The 26,354-nt window shown below is 39.3% G+C and overlaps 1 protein-coding gene across 2 annotated transcripts in view; it reads right to left on the reverse strand.

Annotated features, from left to right (window-relative positions):
- Positions 1-26,354, reverse strand: part of DMXL1 (Dmx like 1) — a 52,102-nt gene that overhangs the window by 2,800 nt on the left and 22,948 nt on the right. Inside the window, exons 14-41 of one of the 2 annotated variants that reach the window (XM_053474098.1) lie at positions 25,365-25,454; positions 25,176-25,281; positions 24,472-24,591; positions 23,849-24,073; positions 22,026-23,726; positions 21,575-21,685; positions 21,272-21,441; positions 20,749-20,846; positions 19,567-19,732; positions 19,059-19,314; positions 15,671-16,725; positions 14,403-14,588; positions 14,197-14,273; positions 13,634-13,764; positions 13,051-13,293; positions 9,136-9,314; positions 8,719-8,852; positions 8,037-8,122; positions 7,748-7,949; positions 7,165-7,282; positions 5,687-5,773; positions 4,037-4,158; positions 2,689-2,824; positions 2,401-2,461; positions 1,740-1,867; positions 321-413; positions 145-236; positions 4-56 (exon numbers count right to left, since the gene is read on the reverse strand). In XM_053474098.1, the coding sequence (XP_053330073.1) occupies positions 4-56; positions 145-236; positions 321-413; positions 1,740-1,867; positions 2,401-2,461; positions 2,689-2,824; positions 4,037-4,158; positions 5,687-5,773; positions 7,165-7,282; positions 7,748-7,949; positions 8,037-8,122; positions 8,719-8,852; positions 9,136-9,314; positions 13,051-13,293; positions 13,634-13,764; positions 14,197-14,273; positions 14,403-14,588; positions 15,671-16,725; positions 19,059-19,314; positions 19,567-19,732; positions 20,749-20,846; positions 21,272-21,441; positions 21,575-21,685; positions 22,026-23,726; positions 23,849-24,073; positions 24,472-24,591; positions 25,176-25,281; positions 25,365-25,454 (6,226 nt within the window). Of the gene's footprint in view, positions 1-3; positions 57-144; positions 237-320; positions 414-1,739; positions 1,868-2,400; positions 2,462-2,688; positions 2,825-4,036; positions 4,159-5,686; positions 5,774-7,164; positions 7,283-7,747; positions 7,950-8,036; positions 8,123-8,718; positions 8,853-9,135; positions 9,315-11,571; positions 12,207-13,050; positions 13,294-13,633; positions 13,765-14,196; positions 14,274-14,402; positions 14,589-15,670; positions 16,726-19,058; positions 19,315-19,566; positions 19,733-20,748; positions 20,847-21,271; positions 21,442-21,574; positions 21,686-22,025; positions 23,727-23,848; positions 24,074-24,471; positions 24,592-25,175; positions 25,282-25,364; positions 25,455-26,354 lie in introns of those variants that run through there. The other variant, XM_053474105.1, reaches the window with a different exon arrangement.

A 26,354-nucleotide genomic window follows, 5' to 3' on the forward strand; every position in this document is an offset into this window, starting at 1 on the left:
TACCATGGACTAAACTATTTCCTGGCGATACCAATGTATCCCATAGGCAAACATTTCTAGAAAAAGAGCAGAATAGATATCAGATAGGCTATATGAGCATATGTTGCATATACATATCTTTAGAAAGCACTTCTTGCATCTTACCGATTATCATTCGACAGTCCAGCTGTTGCTATTAAGGAAGAAGAACTGACGAAGACAAAGTCATTGGCAGTCTTGTTATGGCATTGCCACGTCTGACGGGAACATAAAACATACAGAGGTTATTCAAACATTTACCAAACGCATTGTATGTCCGTGCTGTTATGAGGGAGACCTACCAAGTAAGGTTTGGGTGGGCTTCCTGCGGCAGAGCTGTATTTCCAGTTTGTCTGATACAGACTGATAGTCCCATCAGCATCAACAATTCCAAACTATAAAATGAAGCAGAAGTATAGTGAGTGTCAGAGTTCTGTGTACAAACCATAAGTCATTATTGAAAATACTTAATTATTTCATTCACTTTAGAGGTTTACACCACAGACCACTGGGACAGATGTTGGAGGAGGCTGTGTCAATCGTAAACACCACATACAATACACAAATATTTAACTAGTATTAATAAACTTTGCAAAAACTTTGCACTAGTTCTTGTAAAAGAGCATCATTGTTGAGTATAGCAGCAACGGTCTCTCTAGGCTCCAACACCACCACGAACTGACACGACTTATTAAAATGCTACCATAATCTGCAGCACTGTACAATTTAAACATGAGGCGGCTGACAAGTACCGTATTGGCTCGGATATAGGCCGCCCCCGTATATAGGCCGCACCCTAAAAGTTTGGTGCTTTTTTAAAGAAAACGTTTTTTTCTTTAAAAAAGCACCAAAAAAAACATGCTGCCACTCTGTCCCCCCCCGAGATATGCTGCCACTGTCCCCCCCCCGAGATATGCTGCCACTGTCCTCCCCCCCGAGATATGCTGCCACTGTCCTCCCTCCCCGAGATATGCTACCACTGTCCTCCCTCCCCGAGATATGCTACCACTGTCCTCCCTCCCCGAGATATGATACCACTGTCCTCCTCTGCCCCCCCCCCGACTTACCGGAGCAGACTCCCGGGTGTCTTGCAGGGCTGGCGGGGGACATCTACGCAAAACAACTTGCATTGTATACGCGTATTGCGTAGACGTCCCCCGCCGGCAAGACACCCGGGAGTCTGCTCAGGTAAGTCGGGGGGGGGGGGGTTGCGGAACAGTCCGCACGATGCGCTTAGACAACCTCCCGTGCCCCCCCCCGTGGGAAGTGCTGGCAGGGGGGGCTGTCTGAGCGTATCGGGGAGTAGGATGCAGGTCCCCTGCACCTCTGCGGCCTATATTCGAGCCAATACAGTATATAAAAGACACACAAACAGAAGTTGCCTGTATGTCTACAATCAAGCCTTACAATACGTCAAACATCTAGCCCATACATGTCTAGTATTTTCACATAAGATACTAGTTCTACAGGTTTCTCTATTATACGAGGCTCGTTAACTCTTTTTAGATAGTGAAGCTTCTCATAACCTGCTCTTAGTGCTTCTCTAACTATTTATGCCTTGTAAAATTCTTTACCATATCTAGTGCGGCTCAACTTTTTTTTTTATATAGTTTATAAATATCCTGTTGCATGAGAAATATTTCTGTTCAGAATATATTCATATATATTATATTCTTATTATCAATAAATGTCAATGCAGCTATGACACTGAGAATAAATACCTTGTTTCCCTGGTGGTTAAACCTTATCCGAGTTACTCTCGAATTTCCAGCTGTCCGGAAACATGTTATCTGCTGGGAATGACCCCACTCGAACATTCTCACACTGCCATCCTGGGCACCCGTCAAGTCTGTAGAAAAACATAAATAACAGCAAGATATTCAATAATACTGACAGCGGTAATAATGAACGCTATTTACAAACTGTTCATGCCCTTCTATTGTCATGAATTCAGTAGAAAGTGGTGAGGTTTGTGTGCACAGTTACATACACAGATGCCCTGAAATGCTCTCCCATGGGGGCCGCGTTCAGGAATTAAGCCCGGCTGCCACTCTGTAAGCCAAGCAGCATGATGGAACTGAAACAGACTTGGGTACCCAAAACAGGGAAAAGGTATTCTTATGGCCTTTATAACTTGCCTCGCTCAAAAACGGTACCTAGAGTCCCATGAGATTTAGATTTTTCTGCTTTTCTGATTAGCGGAAAGGATAGTCAAAGTGTTTTGGAACGTGAGATATGTTATTAAAGTTACTTTAAATCCAGTTAAGTTTCATCTTAGTAGCTGTTACTACCATACCCAACTCTAGTATGAATTAATGACTACATACATGCCGTCTTCCCAAATGGAAAATACATCTAAACAGATCAGAACCACAAACTCACAGTAAGGAAGTGTTGGATGAGAGGCCATTCTTCGGACATTATTCGTAGGCTTCTTTATCAACTGTTAGAGCCAGGGTAGAGAGAGATCTTATAACCATGTAATATAAAATACATAACGTCTAACACACAAGTGGTTATTAAAAAAGGATAAGTCAGTGTATTTATTAAGAAAAAAAGAGCAAAATCAAGAAATACAAAGTATACACTTTGCCACATTGCATGAGATCATGTGTAACGGTAGCAGCATTTCACACAGCATGGTAAAGGGAAAAAAAGGGATGAACTTACAACAGAGGCACCTCTTCCAGTCTGTATCCCTCCCAACCAGGGCATGTTAATCGGAGTCCCCGGATTGCTGTGTGTATAAGGGGTTGAACCCTGCACTGCGTCATCGCGTGTATGCACCACCAAGAAATCATCAGGACTACGGAAAAAAAGAAATACGACAACATAAAGAAACATTCAGATAGCCAACCCTACCTTTGTTTCTCAGGACAGAATTATGAGTTTCAAGTGCAGTGTTGAACTTCCCTAACTTCCCCAGAGTGGATATTCTATACATAGCAACCCTCCCTGTGAACAATGTAACTGCTAGCCCTCTTTATAATGGTCAGGGAATGTCTTCTTATTCCAGCCACCTTTGAAATGCCCGGAGGTTTTGATCACATATAACCGTGTGCTTATCCTCGCTTTTGAGCTTGTTGGCGGAAGCAATCCTCACTATAGCTAACAAACAGAAGACTGAAAACTCCAAATGTATAGCGCTGTGACAGCTTCATTACTGGGTGTAAGAGGAGACTACAGACGACTGCAAAACGGGACTTGCCATAAAGATTGTGTAAATGCATCTGATCAGATTTATTGGAAAACAAAGCAAACATAATACAAGCTTGAACACATGCATATATAAATGTTCACAGTAATATATAAGAGATCTTATTTGTGAAATAGCGTTACGGTGATGTCTTGCCACAACGAAGGAGCTGTTTCTTGGTTTTACGGGACTGCGTCTAGGCCAAATGAAACTATCGGGCTGCTGATTTTCTTTGAATAGGGAATTTACAACAGGAAAAATGGGCCATGGAATTATATGTTCCTATGAAAGAACCTTTAAGTACAGTAATGTTCTTAGTCTGAGAAATTGTGAGAGATTGACCTATTAAGGCATACTGTAAAGCAAGCCATAAAACCAGGAGGAAATAGGACAAAACCAAAGTACATTTATATCCCCATAGGCAGCCGAGATGGATGTGCTGCACCCAGGCGCCCGGTAACCGAGACACTCGCCGCTCTGTGTCTTAAAGGCTGCCTTCTAATGCAGGTACACTATGAAGGCACAGCCATAAATCATGTAAATTGGCCAGTTGTGAAGATCTCCCCTGTAACTAGCCCATTCAGTAGCAGCACAAGGGCGATCTGTCCCCCGGTTTTGCAGCCAGGAGACTACTGCCCCCTGAATCTGCTGCCCTATGGGTAGTCAGCCTAGGCCAGGATATGTCCCTGTGGGCAACAGTTCCACTGCTTTTATGACCATTTTTTCCCAAATACCCCATATAGCGCTAAACTATGTTACAAATTTGCCGAACACTTGATGCCGTTATAGAATGTCAATACAAGAGGGGAAAAGAATAAATACCCTTTATTGTCCGTTTCAAATTCATCATCAATCCAGGAGAAAATCTGAGTAGCAAGGATCGCAGACACATCTAGCTCCTGAATATCATGGCTGGAAGCAATTGCTATGCAGTTTCTGTTTGCCTAAATAAGGAAACAGATTAGTAAGGTTAGGGTTAGAAAGGACACATTTGGGTGATGTGTTTCACAGGTGAAGACGGCAACATTTGGCGAGCTGCACTTTATGAGAATAAAGTAGAGAGTGGAGTCAAGTGTAATTCCAAGGATGGGAACTTGGTCTGCGGGGTAGACCAATGAATTCAACAGTGGGAGAGATCATAAATTCGCGGAATAAAGATATAATTTTGCCTCTGTATAAATCAATGGTAAGGCCGCACCTTGAGTATGCTGTGCAATTTTGGGCACCTTTTCTAAAGAAGGATATCAGAGCACTAGAAAGGGTGCAGAGGCGGCCTACAAAATTAATAAAAGGAATGGAGCACTATAGTTATGAAGAAAGGTTAACTAATTTAAATCTGTTTAGTTTAGAAAAACGTCGCCTCAGAGGGGATATGATAACGTTATATAAATATATTCGGGGCCAATACAAACCATTGTGTGGAAATCTGTTCATAAACAGGACTATGCATAGGACACGTGGTCATGCATTTAGACTGGAAGAAAGGAGAGTTAGACTAAAGCAGAGGAAAGGGTTTTTTACAGTAAGGACAATAAGGATGTGGAATTCTCTGCCTGCAGAGGTAGTTTTATCAGAGTCTGTACAGACGTTTAAACTGCAACTGGATGGATACCTGGAAAAACATAATATTCGGGGATATAATCTTTAATTATGGGGAAACAGCTTATTGATCCAAGGAGAAATCTGACTGCCATTTTGGGGTCAAGAAGGAATTTTTTTCCCTGGTTAGTGCAAAATTGGAAAGAGCGAAGCCGGGGTTTTTTGCCTTCTTTTGGATCAAACAGCAACAAATTAACAGATATAGAAAAGGCTGAACTTGATGGACGCATGTCTTTTTTCAGCCTATGTAACTATGTAACTATAAATTGTGTATAGTGGAGACACGCCATGCACAAGAAGTTTATTGCGATGCCTATGCAAAACCTTGCATTTATTTTCTGCATGATGTAATGGTGATTTTACACAAATGCAATGATGTGAGATTGTGGAACATTCAAGACCATCTCTGAAGCATGATACAGTTTGTGGTTTATTCACTAGAGAGTTGCAGTGCCTTCTAATTGACTTTACTATATATTACGAAAACCCATCCCCAAAAAGCGTACATCGCAGGATGAGCTTAGTTGGCCTATCCAAACCTCTTGATGTCTCCATGTCCATAGAATTAGCCATTATACAGGACCAGCTCAGTCGTTTCATTTGAGACACTTGCCTGTGTTGGTCCTTCAAAATGAATCGTGAAATAACTGAGCAGAAAACACAACTGCAAACTCCCCTGACAACCCTCGTTTAGTAAACAAATCCTTTTGAGAAAGAGGGCCACAGCATTCTGTGCTGCACAACTGGGGGCATTCCAGATATTCTGTAAGAAAGTCCTAACTGTAGGAAAAATGTACTGGAAAAAAACATGTAAAAAAACATAAAAGAAAATGCCAACATTCACAAAGCTGGGCCACTTACAGTCATACTTACTTTATTTACTGCAAAAGCTGTAATTATGTCAGAGTCTTTGTGGATTATTCTAGCTCTTCCTCCAGAAGGTCCCTGGTCTGCTTCAGTCTAGAGAAAATGGAAATAAAATATAAAAATGAACATCACACATATAATTTTTATAAAAGCTTGTAATAATTTCTAATGTCTCCCCAGAAATGACATTCTACAAGATCAACAAAATATAAACAAAAGCAATAATTTATGTGTTAAGATCATATTAACGCAACACATTTCTTTCAAGTCCCAACCAAGGAAACCAAGTTTGCTTTACTGTCCTGTGACTGCCTCCTGACGTTAGTCGGGAATTCTGGGTCTAAGGTCTAAGCCAATATGCAGACCACCACATGGAGGGCTTGTGCACATGTAACCAATGTTTTCCTGCCTGTGACAGAGTTCAGCAATGAAAGGCTTTGCCAGACTCTCATCGGCAGCCACTAATTAGGAAAAGGGGCCTTTCTGAGGCTGGTTGTAAATAGTTGTCAGAACAAACCGGGGCTGTGAAGTTGCAGCACAGTGTGAAATTGTGTGCTATTAGAGAGAAGAGATAACTAGGAAAACTCATTTAGTTAGTGCTTCAAGTTTGAGCTAGGATTTAGTTTTTTTGGTTTATGTTTTGTTTTTATGTATGAAACATGCCCTATTAAATAAACATGCTTTTTATGTATAGCTTCCTGTCTTTCTTGGGGAAAAAAAGATCCTGCAAAGTGGTTTAAGGTATCACAATTTTATATATATATATATATATACACACAAACGTATACACAAATTTAGAATTTAAGGTCATATTATATATCTCTACACACATATGTTAAAAGCAAAACAGGTGCCGTAGAATCTCGTGTTTATATTTTGCTGGTTTACAGGTATTCATTTAGGTCATTAACTCCTTAAGCACCAGCCTGTTATATTTTATTATTTTTTGTGCCGTTTGTGACAAGGTTGTTTTTACACTTTGATGGTGCTCGTGTTTAGCTGTAATTTTCTTCTCTCATATTTACTGAACCCACACAAGGTATATATTGTTTTTTCCAGAACAAAATGGGCTTTCTTCAGATACCATGTTTGGTATGATATCATATCTAATTTACAAAAAATATATAAATGAAATATGTTGAAATTTTTTTTAAAAAATGCACCTTTTCTCACTTTTATTTGAAAAATGTTTTACTCGTCTACAAAAGCTAATAAAAAACTTGGTAAATAGATTCTACTATTTGTCCTGAGGTAGAAATACCTGATGTTCCTATGTTTTTTTGCAAAAATAAACAAAACATTTTTTCTAAGCATATTTCATGCCATGACATGCCTGTCATTGGTCGTTAAGGAGTTAAAAACGAAAGAGAAAAGAGTGAATATTTTCCAACACACAAATATACTACCTTATCTGGGCTTAACCATTTATAAAGGATAATACATTTTAGCCACGAGGCCTGGTAATACAACACTCCGACGCATACCTCATTGAGGGATCTTTTCTTCGCGAAAATGTTTCTAATAAATGTTTCTTGGATGGCTTCTTGTTTCACCAGATATTGCCAAAGCCTCTTCACTGGTAAAGTGCTCGAATGCTTTGATCTAATGAGAATGAATTGAAACAGTATTGAATGTTTAACTGAACAGATGTTAATATCTCGCCGTTCTATTGAAAAAATATTTAATCAAGGACATGGTCCTTTTTGCTATAAAATGAAGATGCACACATGGAAAGGAGGAATGCAAAAAGATTACTAATGTCATAGGAAACTGTGTAGTGTTGGAAAAGACATGATATGATTCAATTCTCTTGGTTCTAAAACACTAAGTACAACGAATCATTTAGAAATCATGTTAGGTACTGGTGAATTTATTACAGCAATTAATATCAATGCAATATATTTTCAAATTCTAAAGTAAATCAAGCAAGAAGATGTGATATTTAATATTACATACAAATAGAACACAGATTTGCATGTTTGATAATTGCAGTAAACAGAATGATAGTAAATGACATTATGTTTCTGCACAAATACTTGTTGAAAGTGTCTTTAAATAGATACTAACTTGAAAGGGGTGTTTGTCGGCTCCAGCAATGCTTTGTGTCGTAAGATAGCAGGGCCAGCAGACAAAGCCTCTTCTGAGGTAGGTATGGTGATGAAGTCAGGGGGTGGACCACCATAAATTTCAAGTCTTCTTAGCAGCACTTGCTCCCATCTCTGCAATGTCTTGAGAATAGCATGGCACAGAGGAGATGCTACTGGGAGCTCTGGAGCAATTATGAAGTAGAATATAAGTTAACATATTGAGGCTTCAGATCAACCTCCTTCTCTAAGGTAGGAGAAGCCAATCATACCTGACAGCTCATGTCCAGCCAGTGGATAGAAGTTCTTGAGGTTCTGAAGCACAAACTGGACCATAGCAAGACGCATCAAAGCCCAACTACAAGTTGAAGATTGAGCATGCTTGTGAACTCAGAGTTAAACAGACATTGCAGTACATAATAACAAATAGCAAACATAAAATTCTGAAACACTAGCTGTCACGACTTATCTTGTAAATATATTGTCTTTTTAACCCCTTAAAGACAACGGGCGGTCCCTAACCCCAATGCATTGAAAACAATGCATTTTGAGCCCGTACGGGCTTTGTCATTAAGGGGTTAAGAAGTTGGCTCAACAAAAAAAAAATGAAACCACTATAAACTTTAAAAATATCCAGGTGCATCTGAACAAATATAGCTTTGGTAGTCTATTCATCCAAACACTTGGATTCTAAGACGCTAAATTATTAATATCAAAGCTACGCATTCCCTGAAACTATGTTTAAAGAGGTTGAAGAGGGTAATAGGAAACCATAAACTACGACAGGACACTTAGAAAGCCATCTCTGTGACTCTATCTTATCAATGAAGATGGTAAATATAGTATAATAAGGATTCCACCTCACATCTTAACTGGGCTGATGTAGCAACCTAGCAACATCATCATGTCATCTGTAACCAAATGTTGTCCACACAGGCATACAAGCTTTTATACCTATACGAGTTAGGATTGGAGTGTTCTTGTATCTGAACATCAGACAACGAGACATCGTCTTCCTCCTCATCATCACTCCCTTGACTTTCTTCCGAATCATACTCCAGTATGTTTTGCGAAAGTGGAACAAAAGGCTGCAAAATAAACCATTTATGAGCAAATGTGTAAAATATACAGGGTGTATTCTATGAGTTCATAGAAACAGATATCCATGGAGACGCTCTCATATGGTATGAGCTAGACAGTTTTATTTACAAGACCCGTGACCCCTGACATATTAGACATTATGTGACCAAGGGGTTTGTAAACATAAAAAAAAGAAATTAATTTGACTACAAAGTGCATACAAGTTATTGGGGTAGTAACAATCCGCTCTATTTAATTTTAAGATATTATGTCATAATAGTCCTAGGTCACCTTGGTTACGAAATAATCCCAGATGCTGAGCTCCGGAGGGATAAATCTCTCTCGAAAGATTGATGAGCCCTGATCTGCCACAGGAGAGGCAAGCACAGGCGGATGTTCTCTGGCCTGAACCTTCGTAGAAAGTCTGAAGCGTTTAGAGGACTTCTCACTTTCGTCAACTGGGGGAGATACTATTAAAACAAACAAAAAAACAATGTTTTTATAATTGAAGTTGGGGTATAAGGAAAAGCACCCTAGACGCTACATCATATCTGTACAATAATGTGTATACACATGCTGAATGCCTAAAAAGAAACCTTTACATCTGACTTAAAGATGCTTCAATGCATTGTGAAATGGATTTAGTGTGTAGTGTTAAGGGCCACTGAGGCTTTAAATGATGGCCTTTCTTGCAAAGAACATTCCCCATTGCCTCTGACCCTTTGGAATTCCCTCCTCTCAAGAGCAGATTAACACAAAATGACTGAAATCTTTGAGCTTCCCCAGGAGGAGAAGGGTATTATTAGTCCACGTGTGGAAAGGACTCTCCTCTCTTCAGTGGTGACGGGTCCAGTTACAAGGCGGAGCGGACAAGTAGGCATCTTCTCTGCAAGATACTTCAGCCATTCTAGAAATTCTGAATCTCAGTCTTTCTACCCCATTGACAGTTATCCATATATTCATAAGGAGAAATGAGGGGAAATTGCAAAATGTTCTCTCCACCAAAGCAATATTTTTGCTGGGGAAACTACAGACACCACTATGGGGCAGGTTTGTGCACATTTCACGTCTTACCCTAAGGTGGTGATTTTTTTTTTTTTACGCAAGTACTTTATTTTAGAAGTTTAAGGGATTTTTGGCTTTTTACCTTCAGAGTTTTTTTTCACATTAGTAATTATCATATTGTATCTTTTAGTCTCAACTTAAACAGGGGGTAATTTAACCAGATTCTCACATTTTTATTACACCTTTACATATGGACAGCTTGAGTTTTGTTTCTACAAAACAAAAAAAAAATCTGATGCTTGGCCTGAAACGGTCAGGCATCCTCAAATTGCCTCCACATCTTGTAAACACACATTAAACATTCGATGTGTGCATAAGACTGAAATCACAAGGGAATTGCAAACACCCCTTGGCCAAAATCAACAAATAGAACCAACTTACCTTGTTTTAGATGGAATTACTTAAGCTGCAATGTAATGCATTCTATCAATTACATAGCTTACGGAATATCGAGCAAGACCACATGCGCATGCACAAATAAAAGTTCAAAGGCAAGTAAGTGGAAATAAATAATACCAACTAACATGAAAAGAAAAAAGTAGTACCCACATAAAAAGGTTTGAGAAAGGGGTCTCTTATGGTTCATGGTACACTATCTGCGTAATTATCTCAGGTCATTCTCCACAAAGTTGCTTATTTACAGTTTAAACCATAAGCACATGTCTTCAGACTACTTAACGTTGTACTCCTCACTTCAGGGTTTAGGACACCACACAGGACAGGAGTTACAAACAAAACAGGTTACGATAGATGACTTCTGTGGGAAACTCAAACTAGATGACCCACAGGCCACACCAACCCCTACAGAAACCCAATGCGACTTCACCTTGCAGGTTCTTCCTGTGAGTTTCCCATTACTCATCCTCCTGTACAAAGCAGTCAACTATATTTGCAGAATTGTGAATCCACAGTAAAAAAACTGTAAATTTGAGAATTGTTGGCATGTTAATGCTTCATTTTAGTATGGTCTTTCCTTTGTGTCGTGTGAATTTTTCTCTTCTCGTTTGTTTTTCATCAGATGTGGCAAATTTACTATATACTTTGTGCTGGGCATTTGCTCTGACTTTGGGTCAGACAATTAGCTTAAGGGATAACCCTTAATAATATTTAATATATAAAATATATTCATTTTCCATTAGCAATTATGAGCTGGAGTAGAAAACACTAAGCTAGAAAAACTTCACTAAAAAAAGAAGGAACGCTTGAAATCTAGTCATCTGACAATTTATCCAGAATAATGCGATGTTAGGCTCTTGTTTTTTAGTTAGTTTTTTTTGTGTGGCTTATACTCATCATATCTAATCTTCAATCAGCTATATAACTTGGTCATGCGGACCCGCTTTTGTTGAAATCTTTCCAGTCTTGATAAAGCACATTTAGATACAGTGTGAGCTTTAGCATCAAATACTGTAAAGCTCGCTTTCGTGGGAATCTGTCGCTACATTTATTTGCCGTCAGTAGGCATTAAAGATGGGGACACAGACAGCAAACGCCTCCCCAAGGGTAAGGAAGTACTTTTCGACAATGCCAGTATTACTATCACAAAACGGACAAGTGTTTTTGCAGGCAGAAGAATGAAAATGTAATCTAAGAATTTCTATTTTGAGTTCCTGGTCTACTTTATGATTATTTTCCCGGTTTCAACTGAATCATTCTCTTTATCCTTTCTGGCAGCTTCTAACCCACATATTTTGAATAATAAAAGAAACATAATAGTAGTGGTAAGAGAACAAAATCATACGTGCACTGCTTAAGAAGTCAAAAAAACAAAAAACTTAGTAAAAGGAAAGCTTAGTCAGACGGCTCTTCGAAAGCAAGCACACAAAAATCAATTATAGAAAAAAATATTAAAAATCAAAACACACAAAGTCCAAAAGCATACAGCCTTCATAACACATTAGTGAGGTAGAACGTAGAAAAATACGAAAAATGGATTTCTAATAGTTTGTATTTTAAAAAAAGAAGTTTTGTATTGCTAAGCATGAATAAAATGTGAAAAATGGTGTCACTGCTTGCCAATATATTCTGATTTTGACTAACATTTAGAAATCCATAAGTAAACAAAAGTAACCGAGAGGGGGGGGGGAATCAGTAAGAAAACTGGCCTGTCTTTTTAATAACGCAAAATCACAAGGGTGCATACGTTCAGGTTAAAGGCCAAAAACTAAAGAGCAGTGTCTTGCCTGCAGGGCTGGGAGGACTATGGGGACTGATGGTAGTAAGGGCTTTGGAAAACCCAACACATTCCATGGAGAACACAACTACCTGATGTGGGCTAGGAATAGAAAAGTATTTTCCTGCCAAAACAAAAGGAGAGAGAACATTCAGTGCACACAGGGAGCAGTATACAACTTGACACAGTAGTCGAATTTCAGCATCCTTTTTTTTTTTTGACACATCAGGAGCCTAATTGGCCCCAATTATTTTTTTTATTTTTTTTTTATTTGGGGAGGGCAGGTTCCCGTAGACATAAAATAACCAGTAAATAGGAGACGCAGATGACTGGACATTTAGACATCAATGCCCTTGGTTTCATTTTGAATCCCAATTTTCAAGAATAACTGTGGACTTTGAAATCTACGTTCTGAAATACAATACATTTATGGAGTTTTACATTTCAGAATAAAGATAGTTGGTTAGGTCAGTTAGTTTTACGGCGCGAATGTTGAGCAGCGTGGCGGGAAATGCAAAAATGTTTCCCCCTCTTGACCAATGTTTGAAATATGCTCACAAATTTAAACGGTAAAAACTAGTCTATCATGAAAATACTTGCAAACTTAAATGCCAATATGGGCTAAATAAACCTGTTCTGAAAGAATTCCAATCGTTGCTAATTCTAGAAATCTTCCTTTCATTCAGCACAGTTTAGATATGTCCATTTATGACACATGGATTTTATTTTGCTGGAGGATCACGGTCCATGATTTAGTTTCAATGCACTCACCCAGTCTTATTGCTTGGAAGAAAGCGACTATTATAGTGATTTTTGTTGTAAAAACCAAAACAGAAATAATGAACACATAGCTAGAAATAATTATTATTATTACGTTCTCCATCTATAGCACTTTATCCATAATTCTCTTCCAGCAAGCTCCACAGCACATTACCCGCATTTTATGTAACTTTCCAAAGTGAACTAACCTGTTACCGGTTTAACGGGTCCCTTTCCAGGAATCCTTGCCCCTCCTCCAAAAACGGCAGACCACATTTTATCGCTCAACGGATGGGCAACAGTGCAGAATAACTCTTGGCTGGAGTGGGTAGCCAGGCCGTGGATGAAAAGGCTCAAGTACACAGCGGTGAGAATTTCACACAACAGCACAGTGAGTCCGGGCTGGGCTTCTTCGCCAGCAGAACTCAACAAGCGAAGTAAAGCACTTATACCTACAGGATGGGTCGAGAAGTGATCAATAAATGATAATTGCTGCTCTTTGGCATCAAAACAAGAATGACATCAAGATAAACAAAGGTCATGGGACAATAGATGGACAGCTTATTGTAACTGTGCACTGTGTATCTATTTACAATGAGCTATGTATAGAAAGTGATTCTGGTTTGAGAAGAGGTATTACCACCACAGCAAACCAATAGAATGGACTGGAATCACCTTTTATATAAAAAACACCTGCAATTTCACAGCAAAAAAACACCAAACAAAACATACACACAACACATTAGGAGTCCATTACATTACACAGGCACATTTCTAGATATTATCGGTTACCTGGCCAGTGAGTGGGTGAGGTATTCGGAGTCACCGCTTCATCTAAGCTGGTAGTTCTGAGAGGGTGTCTTTGGATAAGCAACACGCTCTGGTACACCATGCCTGTGAACAGGTTTGTTTGCAAGGAAGAACTGTGAAGAAAACACACTTCATCTGAAAAGACCACATCTTCTTAAAAACACACAGTTTTAGCATGCTGGCAAAGGTCCAATTCCACTCTAATGTTTTAACCAATCTACAGCAAAATAATTACAGGGGAGCTAAAATAAGCTGGGTGAGTTTGCTTCACTAACCGAGCAAAATACTTCAGTTTTTATGCCACAAGTTCCTAAGGTTCTAGTCAGTGTTTTGAGGGGTCTATTATCCCTCCAGAAACAGAGTGGAAAGCGGTAAGTGCTCCCCAATCAAAGGTTTTGCACGCTTTGTCACCATGTCACCAATATACATATTCACAAAACTCTGGAGTACAAAATAATGCATGGAACAGCATGTGGCACATGGAAACAACAAGTAAACACTTTTAGATGGCATCAGTATCACGGTTCTCAGCATCAGTTCTGTACCTGTTAGCTTGCCCTCCACAAAGGCACTGGTATATACAAGCAGATAGTGACGCAGCCAGAGTGTGCATGACATAGATCTGTAAAATATAAGTGATCATATTTGCTTAACAATAATAAAAAATATATATATAAAAGTAGAAAACATTAATAGCTTTCACACCCACCTAAAGATACAACAGACATCTTGGATAGCAAACACAACATACCCTGTTATTATGATTGTCAGGATGAGGCGGTGAATCCAGATCTATAATTGCATGCAGGATATCATGGGTTAAGTTGCTAAGGTGCAGTAAAGGGGAAGCCACAACTGTTTTTGAACTAGCCGTGCAAGCAAAAAGAAGTGGGACTGAGGTCTGCTCCGTCTGTGGATTTGAAAGGATTGTGCTATCCTAAAAGAAAAAGGAGATATTCATTAACAAAAAAAGAAAATGCGTAACTGTGAATACGGCATTTCTAAGCAAGTTTGTGAAATGACCAGTTATTATATACATTTAATGAAAGCACAGCTTGGTGTATGGCACAGTTTCCGTTCTTGACGCATACATCTATAAACCAACATATTCAACATTGTCCCTATAAGTGGCCAAAGGATGTTCTTTTGCTTGACCGAGCAGGACCCCTGTGGGTCCAAATTGTTATGTGACTTGTTATCTCCTGTAAAGTGCTGTGAAATGATGCCATATACACATTGACAATAATGAACTACACTGCAACAATATGAAGCTGTGGATTTTAATTCTTACTAAATCATTTAAGAAAGAAGAAGAGTTTTTAGTTGAATTTAATACCTTTTATTTGATCAACAAAGGTGTAAAGTCATGTATGCTTTTTGGATTTCAGACACAAGCCTTCCCCTTTCCATCTGAGAATACCTCAGAGGTTCGAAAAGATCACGTGGCATATTTTTCTACTGTTTCCCAATAAAAAGATCTATAAACTTTGCTTAAGAAACCAGCGCAAATGTCATGTGCATCGTTGCTGTTCACTGCATCCAAGGCTCATGTTCTGTCATGTGTGTAGCATTCACTCGAAGAATCGTAGTTTACATCTTTACATGACAATGACCCACAGACTACCCCCACAAACTGCACTGAATTCAACTATTTACAGTATTATTGTGTCTATATATATATATATATATATATATATATAATATATATATATATTTATATTTATATATTTCCGAACAAGACTGCCATGGATGCTGGGAAGAATATTAACCTTCTATACCATAAGCTTGCATACGTGATCAAGGGACAGCCTTCCTGATAATAAAGGATTACTGTCTGACAGCTATATACATAATTCAATCCATTCAAAAACTGTTTAGGCAATTAAATTCATGCATGCATTTCAACCATATTGTAAGGGGGGGGGAAAAGTGTGTGTATTATCAAAGTAATGCTCCTAACATTAACCATTCATGAACATAATCTAAATAAAATTGTACCAAAACCAGTTAATATATTACCTGTTGGGATTCCTGCAGAAGCAATATTAATTCCATCCTTACAGAAGCCAAACCCCCACCATGAGAGCCATGAAGAACACAAAAACTTAAAAACATTCGAAGCAGGGACTGAAACTTAAGAAGCCACTGTCGCCTCTGGAAAAGCTCTTTTTGCTGCATTGGAGTGATTTGGTCAATGGAATCATAAGAACTTTCGTCATAAGAATATTCAACCGCGCCTCCTGAGCTTGGCTCGTCAAAATTGACACTGTAATCGCAGATCTTTTGAAGAGCAATTACTGATCTTTCAAGCCAGCTGTAGAGCTGATATCGCAGTTTGCCACCATCAACTTCATATCCCGTGGACAATGTTCGGAGTTCCCCTGTAAGGATTTTCAGACAAGCTCGGAATTTCAACTGTGCAGCTATAACATCCTCTGAAGGACTAAGAATATCATCTTCATCAATGCTCAAAGCATCAGAGTAACTGGTACTAGTTTCTTCAGGCTTCAAACTCTCTTTTCCATGAGAAGGTTTAAGTTCTTTCATTGAAAGACCAGATTCCTCCGACTCCTCTTCACCATCGCTGTCCCATTTTAATACAAGGTCCTCATCTTCAATTGTCATGGATGGCTGACTCCAGTCAAACGAAAGAGCAGAATGCGATTCTTTATCTGATAACATAACAGAGGACCCTAAGCCGTTAACCATTGAACTTGAGTCTTTTTCCTCTGGCAAGGTATACAGAGGGGTTGATACTTTACTTGTGTCTGTGAAACTTGATGAACGAAGGAAAGGCTTTGATCGTTTTACAACCTTGGGCATTTTTGTTAACACTTCCAAGGCCAACACCGGGCACCCAGCTTTCAAATGAGCATGGGCAGTTGTGAAAAACAGTCTTCTTTCTTCTAAATTAATTTTGTCAGCCAATCCATTTTCTCCTGTAAGACATATCTTGGTAGGGGATGACTCTGAGGATCCAAAATGGCGTCTCAACAACATGGGGTGAGTCCGTAGAAAGTTGTAGAAATTAAAAACAGATGGATCGCAGTTTGAGGACAAACTCCACGATTCACCTATAGAGAAGAACAAAAGGGAGAAATTCAATCTGTTGCTGTACTATAACACTTCGCTATACTTTGCCTGCTGCCCCTTGGACACATGAATCTTCCCCCTGCCAACGTTCGCCGCTGCTAACATTTTCCTAAATAGTAGGACATCACGTAGTAGGACCATTTTGTAAAGTTTGCTTAAAGATACTGCACTACTCCGAATTACCTGCACACTGTCAAGGCAGTTTAGCGGTGGTGTTGAGACACTGACTTTCTGCATATTGTCCTGTCTCACTTTGTGAGCATTTTGCACATGATTTCTCTGTGATCATAACATACTGACTGTATTATTACCAAGTATTACCGTATGTTAGCATATTTTTTTTCTTTGCTAAGCACTCAGTTAAGGACATGCTTATTATTTTAGGTAGCTGTCAGCATTGTTAAGTTTGTGCAAACAGGGAAAAGAAAGAAGTGTTGGTGCGCTAAGCTAGTCTCAGGCTCAAATAATACAAATGAGTAATACGAGGCCTACCAAACAGGTGTAAGCATGCTGCAAGAAACAGTGTATTGGCTGTACAATGTATACAAGAAACAAAAACTGTCTGCGCTTCTTACCCTAATAAAGTTGGCAACAAATATATAAGCATAATATAAATGAGAGGTTTTGGTTATATGAATTGGCCAAAGCATAATTAAGCTCACCTGCCACGTCAAGGCACACTCTCAATAGGGTGAGAACCTACTCTCACCTCCTACATAGTGGGCACACAAAGCAGTTTATACTGCTACCAAAACCTTATTAATGTGTTGGGGGAGGTTTGGTAGGCCTCGTATTACTCATTTGTATCATTTGAGCCTGAGACTAGCACCGACACTTCTTTTCCCTGTTTGCACATATTTGAGGTTGTTGGCTCCTCATCAGTCTGGTTGCAGCTTGCTGTCCAGGGGTTAATGGGGAGGAGGTTTAATTGCACCTCCCCCAACACATTAATAAGGTTTTGGTAGCCGTATAAACTGCTTTGTGTGCCCACTATGTAGGAGGTGAGAGTAGCTTCTCACCCTATTGAGAGTGTGCCTTGACGTGGCAGGTGAGCTTAATTATGCTTTGGCCAATTCATATAACCAAAACCTCTCATTTATATTATGTTTATATATTTGTTGCCAACTTTATTAGGGTAAGAAGCGCAGACAGTTTTTGTTTCTTGTATACATTGTTAAGTTTGTGTTCACAAGGTATATACAACTGTTAGTATAACAGTATAAGACTATTCACAAGTGCACATTATAACTTAAATGGTAGAGAAACTCCGGTTGAGTTCGTCTTTTTTTAATACTATATGATGAGTGCATTCCTATGACATCTTTTATATAAGGGTGTACAGAGTAAAGTTATGCTGTGCTACCCATGAGCGCCGGGTTACTTATGTACTTTAAAGTCTAACCCGCTGCTCAGTTAAGTTCCGACTACCTTCCTCTTGCTCCATCTGGTCCGACAATGCCTTGCCTTCACAATGTTTGGATTTTCTAAGACTTGGAGGCATGTGGAGTAGTTTGAGCCCATTATAAGCCTAGTTAAACTAAATAGAAAAATATGCATTTTTTTCCCCCCGCATCCAAAACATAGAATTTGACTACAGAAAGATCCATTCAGCCCATGTAGTCTGATGGTTTTCCTGATGTAAAGACTCAGACCTTTATCAGGTCTTAGATTCAGAATGGCAATATGCCCATCCCATGCATGTTTCAATTCCATCAGCTATAGTTTTAGATTTCTCACCTTGTACAATCTAGTTCCCTCTTGTACTCTGTTCAATCCCTTTTATTGTATTCATGCATATTGAGTCTTTTCTGACATTTTATCCTGCAAACCATTCGCTGCTCCTCAGAAATAATCACTCCAGGTCTCTCTCCTGTCGTCTCTAATGGGACTGTGCCTCCAATGCTATTTTTCTGTCCTTAGAGTTTTCTGTCCATGATGCACTATTTTACATTTATAAACGCTAAACTACAGCTGCCAGGAGTGTCTACCCTGTTGCAGACATTACTATCGTCTGCAATAAGACATGTTACATCTGATTCTTTGCTGGCCAATCTATAAAGGGAAACCTCAAATGAGCTAATGAAGAAGATTAACGGTAGAGATAAACCCTTTTGTAATGATTGAAAACTAGCCAGCCCGATATGCTCTCAATATGAAGTGAGAAAAGCTCTCACTTCATACAGAAAAGGCAGATGTGAACAAATCCAGAGGAGGGGAGTGGAAGAAGAAAAATTAAAAATATTTCCCTTTGAAGCGTATCGTACGTATATGTTTATACAAACTTTAGAGCGGTTACTGTAAAGTGCGGATTTACCTTCCTCATCCTTCACAGGCTGTTTTAGTAAAGTGTCCAGCGCCCGGCTATAATCCCCCAAAATCCAATAAGCCATGCTTCGTACAAAAGGATCGGGATGTACACTTGAGAAGATGGGGTCTTTGCCAGGGGATTCGATTCCCAACACCCTCTTCTGCAGGATGGATTTATAGGTTGTGGATTTTTCAAATTCAGACTCAAACAGTCTTGATATCACAAGGGCTAGCTGGATATCATGTAATTTTTCTAGGCAAACCTGTAAATCAATGGTAAAAAAAATAAGATTACAATTATAATAATGATAATGTTACATTAGAAATGATTTGCTGCATGTCCCTTAAACCCATAGAGAGAAATCATGTTGCTTTCTTGCGGCACAGTAACACGTGGAGGGCCAGGCTTTATTCCTCAATAAGCTGAGGTGACACAAAACACTTCATCTCACTGATTTATTTCGGAAATATAAAAAAAGCACAGACTGTCATTAAAATCACAGAGTTCTTCACACCTCCACGGCATCCTTTAAAGAGCCAGCCAAAAGGAAGAACGCTGCCGAATGTTCAAAGCGCTGCTTGCCCAGCAGGGAGAACGCATTCTTCAGAGCCGCCTTTCTCCACCGCTCTTCATTAAAGTTGTTCCCAAAAAACTTTGTCATTTTTGCCTCTTTCTGAGACCTAAAGACGCATGAAAAGAAAACGAAAAGTGAAAAACGGTAAAGGCCGGGCTATGTCCGACATCTTCACAGAACAACACGGAACTATAAAGCAGTGATGGCTCGTTACACACGGCTGTAGGTACACAATGTGGTCACATTTGATTAAGACGCAGCAAATGTCACAAGCTCCTGTTCACAGCCCCCAGCAAATCTATCTACCCAGCCTCGATGTTTACATCTAATTGTTTAATCATTACAAAGCTTTCATTATACAGACACCCCAGGGACTCTTGGTATTTGAATTAGATATGTTCAATAGTAATTAGGCTTGCATTATGACAAATGAAAACTGCACTAAGCAGATGGGGCATTTTGAAGCCAGGCTTTATGTATTATCTGAAATGGTAAAAATCACATACATGTTCGAAATATCCCATTATCCACAATCCCATAACAAATCTAGGAAATTTTTGTTTCGAGTTAGAAATGCATCTTGACAGGCATTTTTTTTTTCAATCTGTAATACGGAGACACGCATCACCCCATGTGTTTTAAACAGTAGCTTGGCTAGTGTGAGAAAATGTTTTGCCACGAATTAAAAAAAAAAAAAGAAAAAAGTGAAGGTATAGCCTGTAATTAACAATAAACTTAATTAAAACAGACCCCATAGAATGAGGAATTAAGAAGCTGTCTGTATGCTAATGAGCTGAAAGAAAGCACAAAATAACGAAAGCAGGCATTATCCCGGCATGGCGTGAAGCAGAACAGGTGGTGATTATGTAACCGTGCCAGGGCTGGCATTTCATCATGTAGAATATGTATTCTGTGAACCATAATACTGATCTCTGATGCAGTTTACAGTTTTGGTCTCCAAAAAATACCTAAAGGCTAGATTTTATATGAACAGAGGGAATTCCTAACAATGAGAACAACACTTTCTGATTAAACAGCAGATGAGCGGTTTCATCATTACCGAAACATCCCCCTTTAGTAGAGCTGAAAAATATAGCTGAACAATGGCAAAAGACGTCATACCTGTATAAACCCCATATTACAGCTTTCTTCTTCATTGCGAGATAATATATAGCTGCATCTAACGGATCATTATTTCTCTGGAAGGCTGCCTTCGCCACCTGTAAAAACATAATAAAGCACCCTAAATACACTAGAAACCCTTACACTTTCCATCCAAATCACCCATGCTCATTGTAATCATCTATTTATGTAAGTCCACTGAGAACACCATATTTGACAGTTAATCATACTTGTCCTTGACAACCTCATCATCGAAGAATGCACTTCATATATTTTAACATGCATTAATTTACAACTTCTTACCCCAGAGCTAACTGATGGTATGTCTATCAGTGTCAGGAGAAGTGCTGAGGGATTCTGCAGAACCTGTCTATGCATTAGTAATGGGGACACAACGTGCATTTAAAAGTACCCTTCGGCTACCCCAAATGTTGTTTACGAAGAGATTTTTGGTATGCAAGAATGATCCCAATCTTATTACCTAGTATTATATTTTAAATTATAGTGTAGCGTTCCCATATACCTTTTCAATACATCTGCGGAGGCTGTGCGTGTTTCTCACCCACCAGCCCATCCCCATAGCTCTGAGCTCGGACCACGTGGGATCTCCTTTCTGCATTGCGGGAAGCATTTCCAGCAGCTCTTCCTCTGCCACAGAGTGAAAGGCCCAAGCAAAATGGCTAGTAGACAAGCCTAAAACGGCAACCAATAGAACAGAATCAACCACAAACATTATACTCGGTGCAACTTTGAGAAAGACAAAAAGGAGTTGGTGGGTGTAAGAAAACCCATGACATTATGACCAGCAAACGGAGGGCCCTGGTACCTTGGTGAGAGAGCTGTGCTCTATACGCTGGAGGAAGAGAAGTGGTAAGAAACGTGTGAAGACGAACAGCCAGGAAATATTTCAGTCCACATTCATCAAGGGTCTCCCCACCTATAAACCGAGACAAAACATGGTCTCAACTTTGTTTGTTTTGGTCCTGAAGCAGTGGTTCAAAAACAGAAATAATGTATGTCAGTAAATAATGCTATATATGTAATCAGACCCTTTCCTTTGTTACATAAAAGTTATGGGCTTATTTGATAAAAGCATTACATTTTTAGTTTTTTTTTTATTTAAAAAATCAAGATCATAATTAGTAGTTTCAACTAAGTAACGCACTTATTTAACAATCTACAATGCTTTTAGGAGAGAAAAAAAAAACACAAACCAAAAAGTCAGCTGTAAAGCTCACTAAGATTACCACCATGCAAAGTGATAATGTAAAAGTTACCTTGGCTCCGATCTCTGCTTTCTCCAATTTCTGTACTTGTCGTGGCAATTGTATCTGCTAGGGCCATCAGAGACATCTGCTCTATACGAGTCAAGCCGGGCAGGCTAGAATGGAGCAAATGTTTGGACAGAACCTGCGAATGTTCTGGACCAAAGTAAGTGGGGCCATATTGTGACAGGTCAATCACTTGGGGCTTTGTGCCTTCTTCTTCGTCAGAGTCCAAAGTAGTAAGCTCATCAGTGCTCAGAGGAGGAACTTGGAAAAGGTCATCATAGTTTTCACCATTTGCTTTGCTCTCGTTGGATTTGTTGGAGTTATTAGCATTAGTGGATTTCTCCACTGTGGAGGTGAAAGTAGAATCTTCATCGGCAGCAAGAAGGGCATACAATGGTAAGGGAGGGACAGAATCAATTTCTGTATAATCCGCATTCTCTGATTTGGTAAAGGTTTTAGGGTCTCGAGCGGTGCTTCCACTAGCACTGATTGAAAGCGACCGTAGCCTACGCTCCGGACCGTGCTCATTATCATTAATAGCAACCACTTCCCCTGCAATACATTTTACCAGATGAGAAAGAATTGCTTTTGCTCTACGGACTTTACCCAAATCCATCAACTCCAAGAGCTGCAAAGGGTGATACTGAGGTAAAGTTGGGAACAGAGAATGAGCTGCCTCAAAGAGGCCCAAATCTTCCATTTCCACTGGAAGATCAAACGCAGTCCTCTTGCCCATCAGTTTTTGTGCTAAACTTGTCATCGACCTGGTCATTGGCTTCTTTGGGGGATATATGCCAGATCCAACTGACTGACTTTGTTTTAGAAGGTTTGTAATGGATGGAGTGCTTCCATTATAAGAGTCTGTGTTTGCAGAGTCTTGTTTATTAAAAGGCTGCCACTGGGAGTAGACGTGCATTTCACAATCCATGCCAACAACTAATATCCCATCGCGCACCCAAGACAAAGAGACAGGTAAAGGAAGAGATCCTTCCACAGAAGATACAAGATCCACACATCGTAAAAGGACAAATCGAGGCCGAGATGTGCTTTTGGCAGTTTCCCAAAGGTGTAGAGCAAAATCATCTTTGCAGGACTGTTCTTGTCCCTTTCTTGCCACCTGACCATACATCAACAGTTTTGAACCAATGCCGATAGTTAATATATGTGAACCGTCTTCCCTTGACATCCAGTCTAAGCGGACTAAAGGTTTCATATCTGGCTGAAGGTACTTGCTGGAAGATAAAAACACATCCTGCTTGCTGTATGCTACAAGATTGTTGTCAATACTAAGGCCAGGCTCCAGCATTGCACTCAGTTCATCAAAATGAATGGTTTGTTCCAAAATCCAACATGATCCACCAGTTGACTCACATTCAAAAATACTCACATGCATCGAAAACTCTTGAGAAGAATTTCCAGGCTTATTTGGTGTTTGCTTAAATGCAACAGCCAGACAGTTGGTGTGAGCACAGCTGACTTCTATGGGTCTGCCTGGAACACTCACAGAACCATTTTGAAGACCTTCTTCAATCAACAGAGGCCACTCTTCCCATACATATTGCATACGGGTTTCTAGATCAGTTGGAGAAGACGACTGCTCGGACTCCACCCGGCAGCGCCAGAATCGTACCTTTCCATCAGAACAAGAAGTTGCAAGCAGGTAGGGAGCATGGCATACTGGATACATTGATGAAGAACTCAAATGTCCTTTAGAAAAATAAGAACAAATATTTAAGTGATGTGTATGTTCTTGCAGGCCTTTTTCAAACTAAAAAAACAGATGTAAAGATTCAGGGAGCCTAATAACAGAATAGCTGAACATCTTTTACCTGCAGATGGTTTAACACTGATCACCTCCACACCATCAGGCAATTTCAGATCTTGGCTGTAAACTATTTCAGATGAAAGAGTCATCTTGCTCGTACTCTGAAGGTTTGCTTTGCACGTCTGGTATTTTTGTGTAAGTGGAGATTGGACCTTTTCTCCAGAAGCAGAACTAAAAGAGTCATCTTTAGACTGAACATTCTCTGAAGTGTCTGACCCAGATTTTTCCTCTGTAAAAGTAAACAGCTTTGTTTTTGTTTGTTTTTTTTTGTAATAAAAGTAATTCATTTTTATTGTCATAAAATAACTAATTTAACCCACTCAACCTCGTTCAATATTTAATCTATGGAGAGCCGCGTAAATCTGCTGAATTCCACAAAAAATAAGTATTTTGCAGAATTGCTTCTTTGATTAGGATGCCCAACTCTTGTCTTAAAGCAGAAGTCTGAGCAATTAAGTTATTCAACTTTAATAAGTAAGCAAATATCAAGAATTAAACATAGTTGAAATATGTTTTTACATAATTGGGCAACAATTGCAGAACTGAAAGTATGCGTAACGTGGTATTAGAGCAGGCACTATATAAAAAAAGGCATTTAGAATATCTTTAAACATGGGGAAAACCTACCCACAGACACAGGAACAGATTTCAAGTGCAAATTCCACATATGCAGCATGTAACGCTTTTCTCTGGTGCACTCAATTACAACCAAGTAGAATTTTTCGGAGAATCCATTCTGCGGGTTTTCTAATGTAGAAAACAAAAAGTAAAATGCTATGAATGGAGTGTAGTTGTGGTGACATGAAGCTCATAATGGCACATCACATGCAGTATAATGCATATCAAAAATGTTGTGCCGTCTCCTTCGCAAATGCATGGGGGGTATTGCAGACTCCCCCAAATGTATTTGCCCCTTCTCTATGTCCAAAAGGCATATCATGGGGCACAGTGGCAAATAGGGGGTATAAGGCATTTCTGGGGCAGATGTGCATAACTGGGGGGGCAGGTTGGAAAATAGAAGGAAATAAAACCAAAATATTTTTCTCAATCATAGCTTTTATTAAAAAAAAAATAGTTTACATGAATTAACATTTACTGGTAAAACTTTTTTCCTATAAGGTTGTCTTATATTCAGGCTTTTTCTTTTTTTCCTAAATTAATATTCAGATTTGGGGAGTCGTTTTATAATCAGGGTCGAGCAAATACGGTAGATTAGAAAAATAGGAAATTATAGGAACGCATGGAAAAAGGTTGATATTATGAAGGACCAGAGAAGATAACACTATCAGAGGATGACTATTGCAGATATCCAGGCGAGGCACAAATTTTACCAGAACACGCGAGAATGTGGCCGCTTCCTGGGTCTTCATCTTTCTTAGGGTTGCCCAAGATGAAGTGTTCTTGGAAAACATGCAGCAGTTGTATTTTTCGGCCATGCTAAAAACAACAACATGATTACCAAAAGTTTACGGACTTATAGGTCTCCATGTGATACAAATACAAGAGGAAATAAAGCTTACCAGGCTGGTGATGGCATCCAGTTCAATGATGCATCCTGGTCTAGCAGTCGATTGTTGACTAATTATGTTAAAAACTTCCCCAACATATTTCTGTAATATTCAAAGAACACATCAAATATTCAAATGTCCCTTTCTGATTACATTTAGAAACAGCATAAAGCTATAATTATTTTGAAGGTTTAAAGGAATAACATAGAAACAAACAGAATGCAAAGGAAGATTAGAGTAATTCGGATCATCTACCCTTTACATTCTTCCGTGCTGTAAAACTCACACCTTTAGGTTTATCCCTTACATGTGTAAAATTAAATCACACTATTAATCTCTATCATTTTTGCTGGAAAGGCTGTTGTGCTTCTGCAAGCCCCTGGTCATCTGTGGAAGGGTATTTGCCCCTTTCCACTGTATTCCATTCCTTCAGGATTTTCAGATAAAGAGCAGAATTCATGGTTCCATTGATTATGCCAAGTCTCCAAGGTCCTGAAGCAGCAAAGCAGCTCCAGACCTGACTGTTGGTATGATGTTCTTATTGTGGAATGCTGTGTTAGCTTTATGTCAGATAGGTCTTCCAAAAAAATTACACTTTTGACACATCAGTCCACTGAATGTTAACCCTAATGTCTTAGAGGTCATCAAGACGTTTTTTGGGGCAAATGCGAGACAAGCCTGTGTGTTCTTTTTGGTCAGCAGTCTCTTTCTTATTGTGGAATCGTAAACACTGACCTTAACTGAGGACTGCAGTTGTTTATACTTTAGCCTGGGTTCTTTTTTGGCTTCCTTGATGAGTCATTGATGCGCTCTTGGGGGGAATGTGGTAGGCCGGCCACTCCTGGGAAGGTTCACTGCCATTTCAAGTTTTCAAGTGGTAGATAATGGTTCTCACCGTGGTTCTCTGGAGTCCTAGAGCCTTAGAAATGGCTTTCCAGGATGATAGATGTAATTCACTTCAATCTGATCTGCTCTTGAATTTCTGTATAGACCCTTTAACGT

This window comes from Spea bombifrons, chromosome 1 (genome assembly GCF_027358695.1).
Source record: "Spea bombifrons isolate aSpeBom1 chromosome 1, aSpeBom1.2.pri, whole genome shotgun sequence".
NCBI classification, from domain to species: Eukaryota; Metazoa; Chordata; class Amphibia; order Anura; family Pelobatidae; genus Spea; species Spea bombifrons.